General features: G+C 36.4%; 1 protein-coding gene across 1 annotated transcript; it reads left to right on the top strand.

The window, feature by feature from the left end:
* Nucleotides 1-591: 591 nt before the first annotated feature.
* On the top strand, nt 592-13,346 carry LOC110464475 (sideroflexin-1-like). The gene is made up of 11 exons (XM_021519717.1): nt 592-737; nt 4,360-4,543; nt 5,049-5,219; nt 5,725-5,823; nt 7,789-7,864; nt 8,315-8,400; nt 8,724-8,851; nt 9,229-9,278; nt 9,824-9,873; nt 10,125-10,172; nt 10,596-13,346. The coding sequence occupies exons 2-11, from the start codon at nt 4,383-4,385 to the stop codon at nt 10,690-10,692; spliced, it is 966 nt and encodes a 321-aa protein (XP_021375392.1). The 5' UTR covers nt 592-737; nt 4,360-4,382; the 3' UTR covers nt 10,693-13,346.
* Nucleotides 13,347-13,730: the final 384 nt, after the last annotated feature.

The following is a 13,730-nucleotide window of genomic DNA, read 5'->3' as shown; positions in this document are numbered from 1 at the left end:
TCGTAACTACGTGACCTGCTAGTCACAACACAAGGATATATTAGACGTTTGGCCATCGTCTGTAAACTGACACAACAGTTACCGGAAGATCGTCCGGAAAATATAAGAAATGAATATGCAGTTTTGCTTCACTCTTTTATCTTACTCAAAATGAGCCAATACAGTACATTTTGTACCTGAACAAATGGTGATATATTTCATTCATGAACCGGTCTTATTTGAGAAATAACTTACCATCAACCAAAACCGATATAAGACTGCAGAAAATAATTATAACAGATTCTATATTATAACTAAATAAATAAAATAAATAAATTTATAAAATTGCATGAATTCGTTCAAATCAATTAAAAATGTGAAATTTATAAAAAAAAAAAATTTGATGTAAATTACTATGTAATCTCAGTAATGTGACCATAGTTTCCGTTACGAATTTACGCTACTATATATATATATACAGTCATTACTGCGGGAAATGAGAATAATAAAACTTATCGTTTGCCGTGAAACAAACGCATTCGGTTAAGGGTTTTGATTCTCCTGTGTTAAGTACTAGGATAAAGGACCAATCAAATTGCTTGACAAGGGCACACCTCCAAACACAGCTGTAACTCACTTGTAGAGGTCGGACCAGAATAAAGGAAACGAACAAAGTTTACATTAATTCATCGAAGGTTAAACGTTCAACAGCGGTCTTGTGAACAAAAAAAAGGTTGCCGAGTACAATTGAACGACAGGTATGTTTTTGTTTACTGTGTGCTTTTGTTTACATAAGATTCGTTAAGTATACCGGTACAGGATCCTGATGAAAACATTGTAACAATACACGTGTGCACGTGTCATGCTGTAACATGTGTGTATATTTTGAACTACTTTTTAGCGACTCTGTAACATGCCTTACTTTTGCATTCAAACATGTTATTTTTTTGTTATATTCGCTACCTGACAATGTATTCCATTTGGTACAGCTGTAAACTACATATACTTCTGCACTATCTTAATAGCCCGAGTTTCCTCTGGCCCTAACATGTACACCAGACTAGACATTTTGACGATGTCTATATGTCAAAATGTCTAAGTCTAGTGTTCGGGCCAGATGAAACTCCGGCTAGCACTATATGTACACTAACAATGTGACAATGTTAGAGGTGAGTTTAATTTTGACAGGCGGATGCTTTACTGTCTTTGAAATTTACATTTTTTAACAGGTATAATAAATCACTCCTGGTGATCATGTGTACATGAAACCACAGGTGAAAATACAGGTTTATCTATCATGAAATGGACTCTACCTTTGAAATAACAAGTAACATATATACCAATTCCAACAGATGGTTTTATCCTCTCTCCACGAACAGGGTGATCACCACACCGTGACATTAGAACAATACAATTAGGTATAGACAGTCCGTTGAGCCTTCACTACTGACCTGACTGGAGACCCTACTAATATATAAACAAAAGAGGTTAATCCCCTATTGTTTAGAGTATAAGTAGTGGATCCTTGTTTGGGCAACTGCACCCTTAGGCATATATAGATATTCAAACTACTGCTTGCCATAGAAAATCATAGTTCACATGATGGTTGATATTAGAAGAAAATCCCATATGAAAAAGAGGAAAATCTTCAAAAACCTAAGAACAGATTATTTTTGGACACAGAAAAAAAGGATGTTGCCCAGGCAACTATAAGGGCAACACCCCTGGGTCCGCCACTGAGTATGATCAGAACTGTGTTCGGTCCGGCATTACTAGGCCCTAATACTAATAGCCGTTTTAGACTCGTTGATGCCTAAGCTAATGTCGCAAGAGGATGTTGTTTCATGTGAACCTTCAGCTGCTTGGAAGATGTCATGTATCAACTTGTTCTTTGAAGATGATGCAGGTTTTTCGTTGGATTTACAGCCATGCATGTTTCTGATGTTGACAACTTTAAAAATACTACTAATAAAATCGGCACCAGGTACCCTAGGTTGGAACTTCCGGATACGTAATGATTGTCGGCTGTCGGTTATAAGTTAAATCACGGACTTAGATAACAATCTAATTTCGTGGTTAAATTTAATATATTTTTCAATTGAACCACACATCATTTAATCACTTTTCCGAACTACAAAATAAATAAATAAATAAAAATATTATAGTATATTTGAATTTGCTAACGTTGCAGCTACGCGCCTGATGACTGTCAGATCCTGCTTATGATAACTATGTACAGGCATCTGTATGGGGAATGCGTTATCATAACATCTAGTTGTGTCATTCATTAGTCTGTACCAATTCAAATAATTGTCCGTCCAACTTTTCCTTTAAAACGCTACTAGTCCTGAACAGCCGTGTAGATTTTGACTAAATTTGGTCTGGAGCATCTTTAGTCCAAGGGGACTCAATTTTGTATAAACGGTGGGTGTGGCCCTGGGGGCAGAGGGGCGGGCACAATAGGGTAAAACCTTTAAAATCCTTCTACCGTAGGGATTAAGGGTTTTTATCCTGATTTTGTCTGGAGCATCCTTGGGCCAAGGGGACTCAATTTTGTATAAATTGTGGGTCTGGCTCCCCGTGGGGCTGAGGGGTGGGGCCCAATAGGGGAAATATAGCAAATTCTTTAAAATCCTTCTTATTCTGTAGGAAAGAAAGGATTTGGTCTGAAGCATCCTTGGGTAAAGGGGATCCAATTTTGTATAAATGGTGGGTCTTGCCCCCCTGGGGGCTGAGGGGTGGGGGCCAATAGGGGAAATATAGCAAATTCTTTAAAATCCTTCTTCTGTAGGAATGAAAGGATTTGTTCCATATTTGGTCTGAAGCATCCTTGGGTGAAGGGAAACCAACTTTTGTATAAGCTGTGGGTCGGCCCCCCCAGGGGCCTGAGGGGTGGGGCCCAATAGGGGAAACATAGCAAATTCTTTAAAATCCTTCTTATTCTGTAGGAAAGAAAGGATTTGGTCTGAAGCATCCTTGGGTAAAGGGGAACCAATTTTGTATAAACAGTGGGTGTGGCCCCCCTGGGACCTGAGAGGTGGGGGCCAAAAGAGGAAATAGATGTAAAACCTTTATAATCCTCTTCTACCATAGGGATTAAGGGATTTTATCCTAATTTGGTCTGGAGCATCCTTGTGCAATAGGGACTCAATTTCGTATAAACAGTGAGTGCACATGTGGCCCCACTGGGGGCAGAAGGGAGAGGCCCAATAGGGGAAACATTGCTATATCTTCAAATACATTCTTCTTCTGTACGAATGACAGGATTTTGTCCAAATTTGTTATTAAGCATCCTTGGATGAAGAGGAAACAATTTTGTATAAACGGTGTGTCTAACCCCCTGTAAAGCAGGGCCCAATAGGCGAAATAGAGGTAAAACCTTTAAAATCCTTCTTCCTGCATCGGGATTAAGGGATTTTATCCTAATTTAGTCTGGAGCATCCTTGGGCCAAGGGGTCTCAATGCAATTTTGTATAATTGGTGGGTATGACCCCCCCTAGGGGCATAGAGGTGGGGCTCTGTTTGAAGTTTGTTCTCGCTATATCTCAATTACTAGATGGATCTTTCTGAAATTTCATATGTATACTTACAGCACCTACCATGAAGTGCTATATCTTTACTTCATACCAATTATTTTAAACATATTCAGGTGAGTGATACAGGCCCTCTTGGCCTCTTGTTTATAGACAGCTGCATGTCTGTAGGGACAAAAAATATTTACATACTGTAACTGTAACAGCCAAGAAATAGGAAGACAAATACTGTGTAACTGGCAAGCTAGCTTTTCCTGCAAAAAGGTGCAACCATGGGACATGCTCACTAGTTCAGCAACATTGAGCATGGTTATTGGCTAGATGTGTACCTGCTTGCACATTACCCAGGTACATAACCCCTCTGAGGGGGGCTCCATCCCATGATGTTCTTAAACAAAAATTTGTATACTCTTTGTTTCTTTCATTTCATTGTATATTAAATATTAATATACTAAAAATTGTTTCTTTTCCTATGTGTTTATAATACTTTACCGGACTAGAAAAGTGATATATGCATGTATAATAAATTGTCGAGAGATTTACCGATAAAAAATGTGAGATATTCTTTTGCATTATTACCAATTGTGTGACTCCTCCGAGTTGATAACTTTGTTGAAATAAAGAAAAATGTCTATATCTAGACTGGATTGATCACTGGTGACTAAGTAGTTAAGTAAATTAGCAGAGCATCTGTCTGGAGGTCACAGGTTGGATGATGGTATGTGATTCTGTCACATTCAATATAATTATCCATGGAAACTTGAAGAAACATGTTTTTTTTCAAATTTAACCTATCTTTCCATTTGGCCACCTTAGGTTGAGCAACAGTTAATGATTTGTGTTTCAGGGTAAATCCTTCCTCCAGCAGTCATGAGTGGAGATAAGGCCAGAGTGAATATAGAGGAGCCGCGGTATGATCAGAACACATACATAGGCCGGGTCAAACACTTCCTCATCACAACAAACCCCCTCAATGTTCTAGCCACTAATACACAGCTGGATAAAGCCAAGTCCATCGTGGAGAAATACAGGTACTCACTGTTATCTGTCATACTACGATAAATAAAACACTCAAGTAACAACATTTTAGCAGGTATGGAAATTACATTTGTACAATAGTTGATGACGATATCAGATGTTACATTATTTTGTTGGGTGTAATAATAATAATGCTATAAGTGAATAGAACAATTGTTTTGTCTCATTCTGGTGAGTTTTGCTTTTATTTCTGTTCCTCATGGTGGTCGGAAAAAAACAAATTTAACCAATAGTAATTGAGTATTGGTTTGAATTTGAAAACAAAATGTTTTTATGTATATGTGATTGTTGAGTTCTATTTGTGGTCAAAGACAATAGTTATGTTGTGGTCAAAGACAATAGTTATGTTCAGTTACATAAAAATTGTTGATGTACGAACTTGTATCAACTAAATATGTCAAGCGAATTATGTAGGTCAATAGGATCTCTTGTTTATAAGTCATTAACAATATTCTTTCAAATCAATACAATGATAGCAAAATCAAACATTTTATTCAGAAAGGGAGATGATATACCTGGGTTATCAGAGGATGAACTTTGGAGATCCAAGCAGCTTTATGACTCGGCCTTTCATCCAGACACCAAAGAGAAGATGATGCTGATTGGTCGAATGTCAGCACAAGTACCAATGAACATGTGTATAACAGGAAGTATGATGACATTTTATAGGTAGGCAATCAATAGTCAAATCTATTTATAGATTAAGAAATGCATGATAAAATAAACATAAATGTACATGTTGTATTTTCCTGTGTCTGAGTACTTTCTGGAAGGAACAGAGGATATAAATGTTGGATTCCATAGTTTTTTTTACCGTTTACATGGTTCGGCTAGCTATATCCTTTGAACTTACCTTCCTTGATTCCTACAAAATCAATCTAAGACAGAAGACAACCAGGATATTGGGTCTCTCCTGCTCCGTTAGGAGTCCTATTTTTTCTGGAAAGAAGTGATGATTAAAATACAGATAATCAAATTAACAAAGTAGTAATAATCAATAGCAATGAAACAAGAAAGGGTCATAAGCAATGTATCAAACCCTTTCAATACTGTATCGAAGCACATGTTCTATCTTCTGTATTGTAGAACAACCAGCTGTTGTATTTCAGTGGTAACCTTGTCGTTGTATCTATACCTATCATGTAATATTCTAATAGAAATATTGGCCTTGTAGGACCGCCCCAGCTGTTATATTCTGGCAGTGGTTTAATCAGACCTTTAATGCTGTAGTGAACTACACCAATAGAAGTGGAAACGATCCAGTTCCTGTGAGGTAAGACAAGCTTTACATCCTAATATCTCTGATCTGAGTCAAACTCCTAATATCTCTGATCTGAGTCAAACTCCTAATATCTTTGATCTGAGTCAAACTCCTAATATCTCTGATCTGTGTCAAATTCCTAATATCTCTGATCGGAGTCAAACTCCTAATATCCCTGATCGGAGTCAAACTCCTAATATCTCTGATCTGAATCAAACTCCTAATATCTCTGATCTGAGTCAAACTCCTAATATCCCTGATCTGAGTCAAACTCCTAATATCCCTGAGCAGAGTCAAACTTCACACCTTAGTATAATAGAACTGAGTTTACCTTATCTGTATCAAATTCTCATCCCATTGTCCCAGAGCTGATTCAGAATTGACATCCCAGTATCCCAGAGCTGATTTAGAATTTACATCCCAGTATACTTGAGCTGATTCAGAACTGAAATCCCAGTATCCCAGAGCTGATTCAGAACTGAAATCCCAGTATCCCAGAACTGATTCAGAATTGAAATCCCATTGTCGCAGAGCTGATTCAGAATTGACATCCCAGTATCCCTGAGCTGATTCAGAATTAAAATCCCAGTATCCCTGAGCTGATTCAGAATTGACATCCCAGTATCCCTGAGCTGATTCAGAATTAAAATCCGAGTATCCCAGAGCTGATTCAGAACTGAAATCCCAGTATCCCTGAGCTGATTCAGAATTAAAATCCCAGTATCCCTGAGCTGATTCAGAATTAAAATCCGAGTATCCCTGAGCTGATTCAGAACTGAAATCCCAGTATCCCTGAGCTGAGTCAATTTTAACATCATTGTATTCCAGAGCTAAGTTAAGCTTCAAGTCTACCTAAGCCTAAGAAATATTGAATTTGGGTACCCCAGAGGGTAACTCATGCACGTCATGTTCACACCCTGGTTAGTATTGTTGAGGCAAGTGTAGCAAGTCTGTATTCACATTATGTTCTATTTTACAGAAGTTTTGTCCAATTAGTTTAACCTAAATCCTGTAAAAAAGAATTCCTAGGACAAGGGAACTCAACACAGTTTAAATCAATGAAGATTGTGGTCCCTCTAAGGGCAAAGGGATGGGGCAAAATAGAGGTGAACATCTGAAAGACTACTCCTTTAGTATGGGTAAAGGGATTTGAAACTTAATTAGCACTATTTAGGATTCCAGGGCCAAGGAAAATCAGTTTGTGAAGACCAAAGCGTGACCGTCATTCCCCCATGGATGGGATCCAATAAGGAAATAGAAATCATTCTTTAAAAGACAACTACTAATACTTCAGTGTAGTGATTTTAATCTAATTTGCTGTTACGGATCGGAAGGTTAAAGATAATTTACATGTATAATGTATAAGTATGTTGCTCTTAGTAGGGGCAAAAATTTGAAGCATTTCAGTATTTGGTATAAAGGATTCCTGAGCCAAGGGGAATCAACCTTGTATATGTGAAGAGTGTAGTCTTAATGAGATAAAGGTAGGGGCAAGTAAAGGAAATTGAACTAAATCTTTAAAAGACTATCATGATTAAGGGGCAGTGGTGGCCAAGTGATTAAGGCATATGACCATCTACCGTCACTAGCCCTCCACCATTGGGTTTCAGGTTTGAGACCTGCTAGGGGCAGATGCTAGTTTGTGGCCACAGGGCAGTGAATTTCTCTGGGAACTCTGATTTTTCCGCCGTCACCAAAACCTCGCTCGTCCTTAAATGACCATACAAAGCTGTGAATTGGATGTAAAGCACTAACAAACCAAACCAAAGTTCCGTTACGAAAGTTTGGCCTGTTATTATTTTTAATTTATTTCATTGTTTTGATATACATGTGCCATATTTGATATAATGTTAGTGAAGATCAAGTAAGCTGTTCAGGTACATAATGGCCTCTTTTTCTGTATCAAAAACTTCTGGGCTGAGGTCAAGGTATCAACAATTGTACAACCAAATATAATTGACACTTTCTGTTTTTTAGTCAGCTGGGTTTGTCCTACGTGCTAGCGTCTGGTGGTGCTGTGGGAACAGCCATGGGCATCAAGAGTTTAGTCAAGGTCAGTACACACACAGGTCTGTTAGAGGAGAGCGGCAAACATAAAACGTTTTAATGTCAGGGCCTTTAAATTAAATCTGAATGATGCTTATCAGTGATCAGTAAAATATTGTTTTGAACTCTTACATGTTAAACAAAATAAAACAGTTTTATGTGAGATACATGTACATGCAGACAGTGTATCTTCTCATTTTAAATGTTTTACTCAATTTCTTTTCCCAAAACTCTATGTTTTGTATTTGAATATAGAAGTTTGGAATATGTTGACAGTAATGTTTTTATATAGTAGTACTGAGGATATCACATTTATATGTATGGCTTGTCATCTGTAAAGTACCGGGGTACCACTAATATCAGACTCATGTTTTGGTTGATGGTTAATGATCAGAATGTTGTGATACGTGTACAGTAATATCTGCCATTGATGACATCCTTTATACCTGTTTTCTAGACTTTCCCACCTGTTGTTGCCCGCCTGGTACCTTTTACTGCCGTAGCTTCAGCTAACTGTATCAACATTCCCTTTATGAGGAGCAGGTGAGGTTGCCAGTGACAATATCACAGAGATGCTCCAGTTCTTCAACTTTAATTATTCAGTGCTAAGGCACTTTTTTTTTTGCATTTTTTATGGCCCTTCGTCAGTTTAAGTCATATAGTTACAAAGGCGAATATAAAATGAGATTATTATGCAACAATAATGTAGTACATCATATACTAAATGTACTTATGACACCCTTAGCCAGGGTGTGCCATGTGAAAGAAAACCATTCGTACAGCTGCAATGATTTCTACAAAAAATAACCGGAGTTTAACACCTGTGCACCTTTGGTCTAAAAATGCATATTATCTTAATCTTCCAGGGAACTCATGGAAGGTATCACTGTAATGGACGAGGAAGGCAACAAGTTAGGGGAGTCTAAACTGGCCGCTAAGAGTGCTATTGGTCAGGTATTACTCTCCAGGATAATGATGGCCCTACCAGGAATGAGTATGTACCAGCCTGTATCTCTCTCACTGAGTTGACTGTAGATCATCATAGAACTGAATACACTGAGGTTATAGTTATACTTCATTTGGTTTCCCTCGGACATTTTTGTTCATTGAATTCCAAAAGGGTTGGACCAGAGGTGTTCATTTATGAATTACGGATGGACCTACTGAGTTACTGTATTTTTGCCGAGTCTTTGCGAATACTTTCAAGGCCTGCATCAATATTTTCAACATAACACTTGTGGCCCATTTTATCCAGATACATTGGTGACCCTTTTCCCTCAATTTAAATTTAATTATGGTAATAACAAATTTGATGTTGTTTTTGTTTTAAAATTAAAACTTGATTTCTGAAGCAAAGTTGATTGTTTTCAGCTATACCTCCTTTCATCATGAACCATTTAGAGAAAAAAAGTTTTATGAAGGTAAGTGTCAAATTGTGTCTCAAACCTTTTAAATCTTACTTTTCAAGAAGAAGAAAAGTCTTCCAAAGAATAAATGTTCAATACCTATAGTCATAGAATCTGTTACACAATCTTTTTTGGTAGATGAAACAGGGGAATAAATTGTGTTCCCCTCAGTCAACACAGATGTCAACACTTCTGTTCAGGACAATATTTCTCTGTCTTACCCTGTAGATAACCAGCATACTACACTGGAAGTTATACATTATTTAATTATGAAAATATATATTAAAAAAAAAAAAAAAGCATTTCCGCATTTAAATAATCTTGATAGTACTGTTACCAACATTTAAGAAGTAGAAATTACAATAAAAAAATCATTGTTTCTTAACATAGCACATATGTGTAATTTGCAATGGAAGGAAAATTCCCATCCATCATTTGCAATGGATTACAAGGCAAAGTACACGTAGCTCTTTTCATTTAAGGTCACTATTTCATGTCTGATTGTCAGTTCAAGGAACTTTTTCTATTTCAATCGTTATATTACCTTTTCCTATTCACAGAAAATGCCATGGCTGAATGCCCCGATCCAGGTCTCACTTGTGGGACTTTTGTAAGTACACATGTACATTTTAATGATACTTTGAAAACCAGGTCATCATGTAATTGTTTAATAATTGTCTGATCAAGTTCCATTAAAGCAAAATAATTTTATTTGCAGAATGCATTTTTGCTTTTAGCTCTTTTACCTGTTTTTCTGGCAGAGATTCAGGTTATTTCAGTTGAATTGTTTAAGTCACACTGTTTAGAATACCTAACCACTACCCTAACTGTATAATTAATCTGTTGTACACTTTTTTCCAGTCTGATATTTGCTACACCTTTATGCTGTGCTATGTTTCCCCAGAAAAGGTGGGTTTATGTTTTTTCCCCAAAAAATATTTCTCTGGTGTTGGTTTGATATTCGTACCAAATTAAAGAAAATGTTCAGATTTATGCATGATATGATGCTGCTAAACAGACAGGGTCAGTAAAAGTGGCTATGTTGTATTTTGACTCTCTCATGATATAGAAATATTCATAATAGTAATGTTTCCGCCTTGTATGTAAAAAATGTAAATGGATTATTTGTACAATAGTAATTTTCAAAACTAATAACAGTCATAGTAAAAAGTTGTATGTTGTACTCGCAATTAATTATTTACCGGATGTAACTCAATATTTACATATATGTAAAATAATATGTGTAATCTGTTAATGAAGATAAAAAATGGAACGATAAAAGCATATTTCCTTTAAAACTGATTAATTATTTGTGTGAATGTTCTGTTACAGTTCTATGAGTGTACAACACCTAGAAAAGGACTTACAAGACAAAATAAAAGCCCTCCCTAACCCGCCACAGCGTGTCTACTTCAACAAGGGGCTCTGATGAAGGGCTATAGTCTACTTAGTTAGGGCACTCCGGTGAATCTCTACAACACTTATACCATAGTATGCATCTGCACTTAAGAATGAATATGTTAAATGCTGAGTGTATATCTGGCAGAGAATCATGACATTGAAATGAGGACATTGTCAGTGGTGCTGCACTTACTGGTAGTAACCATTGGTAACAGAGGGACATTGTCAGTGGTGCTGCACTTACTGGTAGTAACCATTGGTAACAGATAGATATTTAGAGAGCACAAACTGGGTGTAGGACATACAAGTCATGTCTAATCATGCCTGCTATCTCATATTTAAAACTTAATCATTTTTTAAAGCATTTTTGTATAAGATTTTTCCATAAGTAAATGTAAAGGATGGTAGGGGTGAGCAATGGAACAGGGTGACCTTTTTTGTGACCCCCACCAACTGCATAATTCTTTTTCCTGATGCTGACAATGCATACCAAGGTATGTTAATAATTGATTGTAGACCCCTCCACCAATACATAATGGATTATAAATACATCCCTGCCCCATTGTACTGGTCAGTATATATCTGATGTTTATATTTACACATCCTACTGGTCTATATACACCGTTTGCTATTTGTACTGGTCTGTATAAACACATCACCTACAAAAAGTCTGTGTATTTCCTTTTTCAATGAATACAATGAAGTTTTAATTTAAATGTAACCAGCTTCCCTTTCAGCCAACGTTTTCATTGACAACTTGAACTATTTTGTATAGAAAATTTCCAATTTGTTGCCAACACTGGCTGGATAATGGGACAACAGAACATTAGTGGTGGCTGGATTAATTATTTAAAACAAGTTAAATTACAAATATACATAAATAATTATTATAGCAGATTTTTTTTTTTATCAACTTCAGTGTTTTGCTTAGGTTGTAAAAAGTTTTAAAAAATGAGTCATTTGTTTTAAATTTCTGTGTAGTATTAACCTTAAAGTTACAAGTATTTGAATTTGTGATCAGTACTTTTGTACTAATTATGTTAATATTTTTACAAAGTGAAAGTTCATGACGGCATCAACTCGGGTTACGAAATATTGATACAATACTGTTCAACAAATTCCATGTTATTCCAAATATTGTACAGTACATGCAGGTTGTAGGAAAAGCAGGTTACTTTCAAGGATGAAATACAATTGACAAAAAATAATTGTTGATTTGAATATGTACCCTTCAGTATGAACCAAAGTGAACAATGAAACAGTAGGTACCAGTATAGAAGAATGATCATTGTTATTTCCTGGGATGTTTAACAGTTTGTGTATTCAAATACACAGGTCAGTATCATTCTAAGGCTGTACATGTGTATACTACCTTACAGATTATATCTGTCATGTGTGTTTGGGTTATCTCCCTGTTAAGTTTGATTATCAGCATTAAACAATTCAGAATTATGACTGTTATTTCTGCATACCTGTCAGATGTGTTCTCAATAAACACTAAATACAATTTACCTATCATGAAAGGTATTTTGTAGTCTGGAAATCTTTTGTAAAAGATATGCATATCACAGTAGGGTAGCAAATACACTAAGGTACAGTGTCCAGCTACTTATCTACTGTTGACAACATGTCTTCAGGAGCTTTCTGAACTTTGAACTGTTGAAGTACCCCAGGGCTGTTAAGATCAAACACCTCTCCACTGAAATAATTTCCCTATTAGATTTATGTCATTTTACGTATATTCATACAAAGCGGATGATAGGTTGTAGATCTTACCAGAGAGTTGGAATATTTTCAAATTATTAATATAACAGATATCATGACTGGTTAATGCCATTACCTATTACTAAATTGAAAAAATTGAAAAGTAATTATTTTCAAAAATTGTCCTATTTGTAAGCCTGGTTTATTAGATTCATGTACTTACAACATGTGTATAAAGATTGATGTGCTTATGTACAGCTACAGTTATATTCAAATTCCTCATTCCATTGAAACCGGTTGATGGGAGGTCTGAACTATGATAACAATATTTTTTACTGAATATTACAGTTATTTCACTGAAAATTGCTAATATGTTTGACAGTACTGTTGATGTAGGATTTTGGCTATTTGTCGTTATGGAGTTGTTTAGTGTGAGCATGTTTTGATACCATTATACACTGTTATTTTTACTGCATGTTGATGTTTGTCAATAAAAAGCGCACACCTGGGTGTTTCACACAATGTACCTCTGTCAGTGGTCTCACACCTGTATCAGTGTGGTAGTCTATGATTGTGTAGTGATATACCTGTCTATTCATTGATAATGATAAACCAGACTATTCTCTGATTGAATATTGATTAATAGAATTTTCCCCTACCTTGAGGGTGTGACAGAGAATCTCCAACTCGAGGGGTGATGTTTTTTGGTTGTCTAACCCAAGGCTTGGCCGAGGGTTAGACAACCAAAAATATCACCCCAAGGGTTGGATATTTCTCTATTACACACTCAAGGTAGGGGATGATTATTTTTTCCCCATCCTTTTATTTCAGTCACAGCTCCACCGACAGTTGTCTGCCATGTTTGTAAACAAAAGCACATGTGGGGTTTGCATATCCTCGTTCACTTTTGATGACGTCACAATTACGGATGACGCATTTTATTGACGTCACAATTGAACACGTGCTAATCAGCACAAGGCTATCTACCCCTAGGGGGTGACAAGCTGATCTTTCCCGGCTCAAATGGGAGACACCTGTGAAGGGTGGGAGCAAAATACCTGTCATTCATTGATAATGATAAACCAGACTATTCTCTGATTGAATAGTGATACTAGTCTATTGTATTGTGATATACCTATCTACTCTATAATCTTAAAGCCCTATTCCTGTCCGTTAATGAGATAACTTCTAATCAATAAGTTGATGATGATAAACCAGACTACTCTGAATTGACAGATATATAACCTCTGATATAAGTTTGTAATGATTGTTTGGTTGATCCTGTGGATGGAGTCACGGTTTGTCCTTTACTTTTACCAAATATGTTGTATAGATGCACAGCATAGTGTTTACAGTTGTGAC

This window comes from Mizuhopecten yessoensis, unplaced genomic scaffold, assembly GCF_002113885.1.
Source record: "Mizuhopecten yessoensis strain PY_sf001 unplaced genomic scaffold, ASM211388v2 scaffold1539, whole genome shotgun sequence".
NCBI lineage: Eukaryota > Metazoa > Mollusca > Bivalvia > Pectinida > Pectinidae > Mizuhopecten > Mizuhopecten yessoensis.
The sequence above is the reverse complement of the archived record's forward strand: the minus strand, read 5'-3'. Positions and strand labels throughout refer to the sequence as shown.

What these genes read in the sequence shown, in the direction of transcription:
- LOC110464475 (XM_021519717.1), top strand. Translation starts at nt 4,383, where the DNA reads ATGAGTGGAGATAAGGCCAGAGTGAATATAGAGGAGCCGCGGTATGAT. An exon ending in ATTCCCTTTATGAGGAGCAG is followed by an intron (nt 8,401 to 8,723) that starts GTGAGGTTGCCA and finishes TTAATCTTCCAG; the next exon opens with GGAACTCATGGAAGGTATCA. An exon ending in GCTATGTTTCCCCAGAAAAG is followed by an intron (nt 10,173 to 10,595) that starts GTGGGTTTATGT and finishes GTTCTGTTACAG; the next exon opens with TTCTATGAGTGTACAACACC.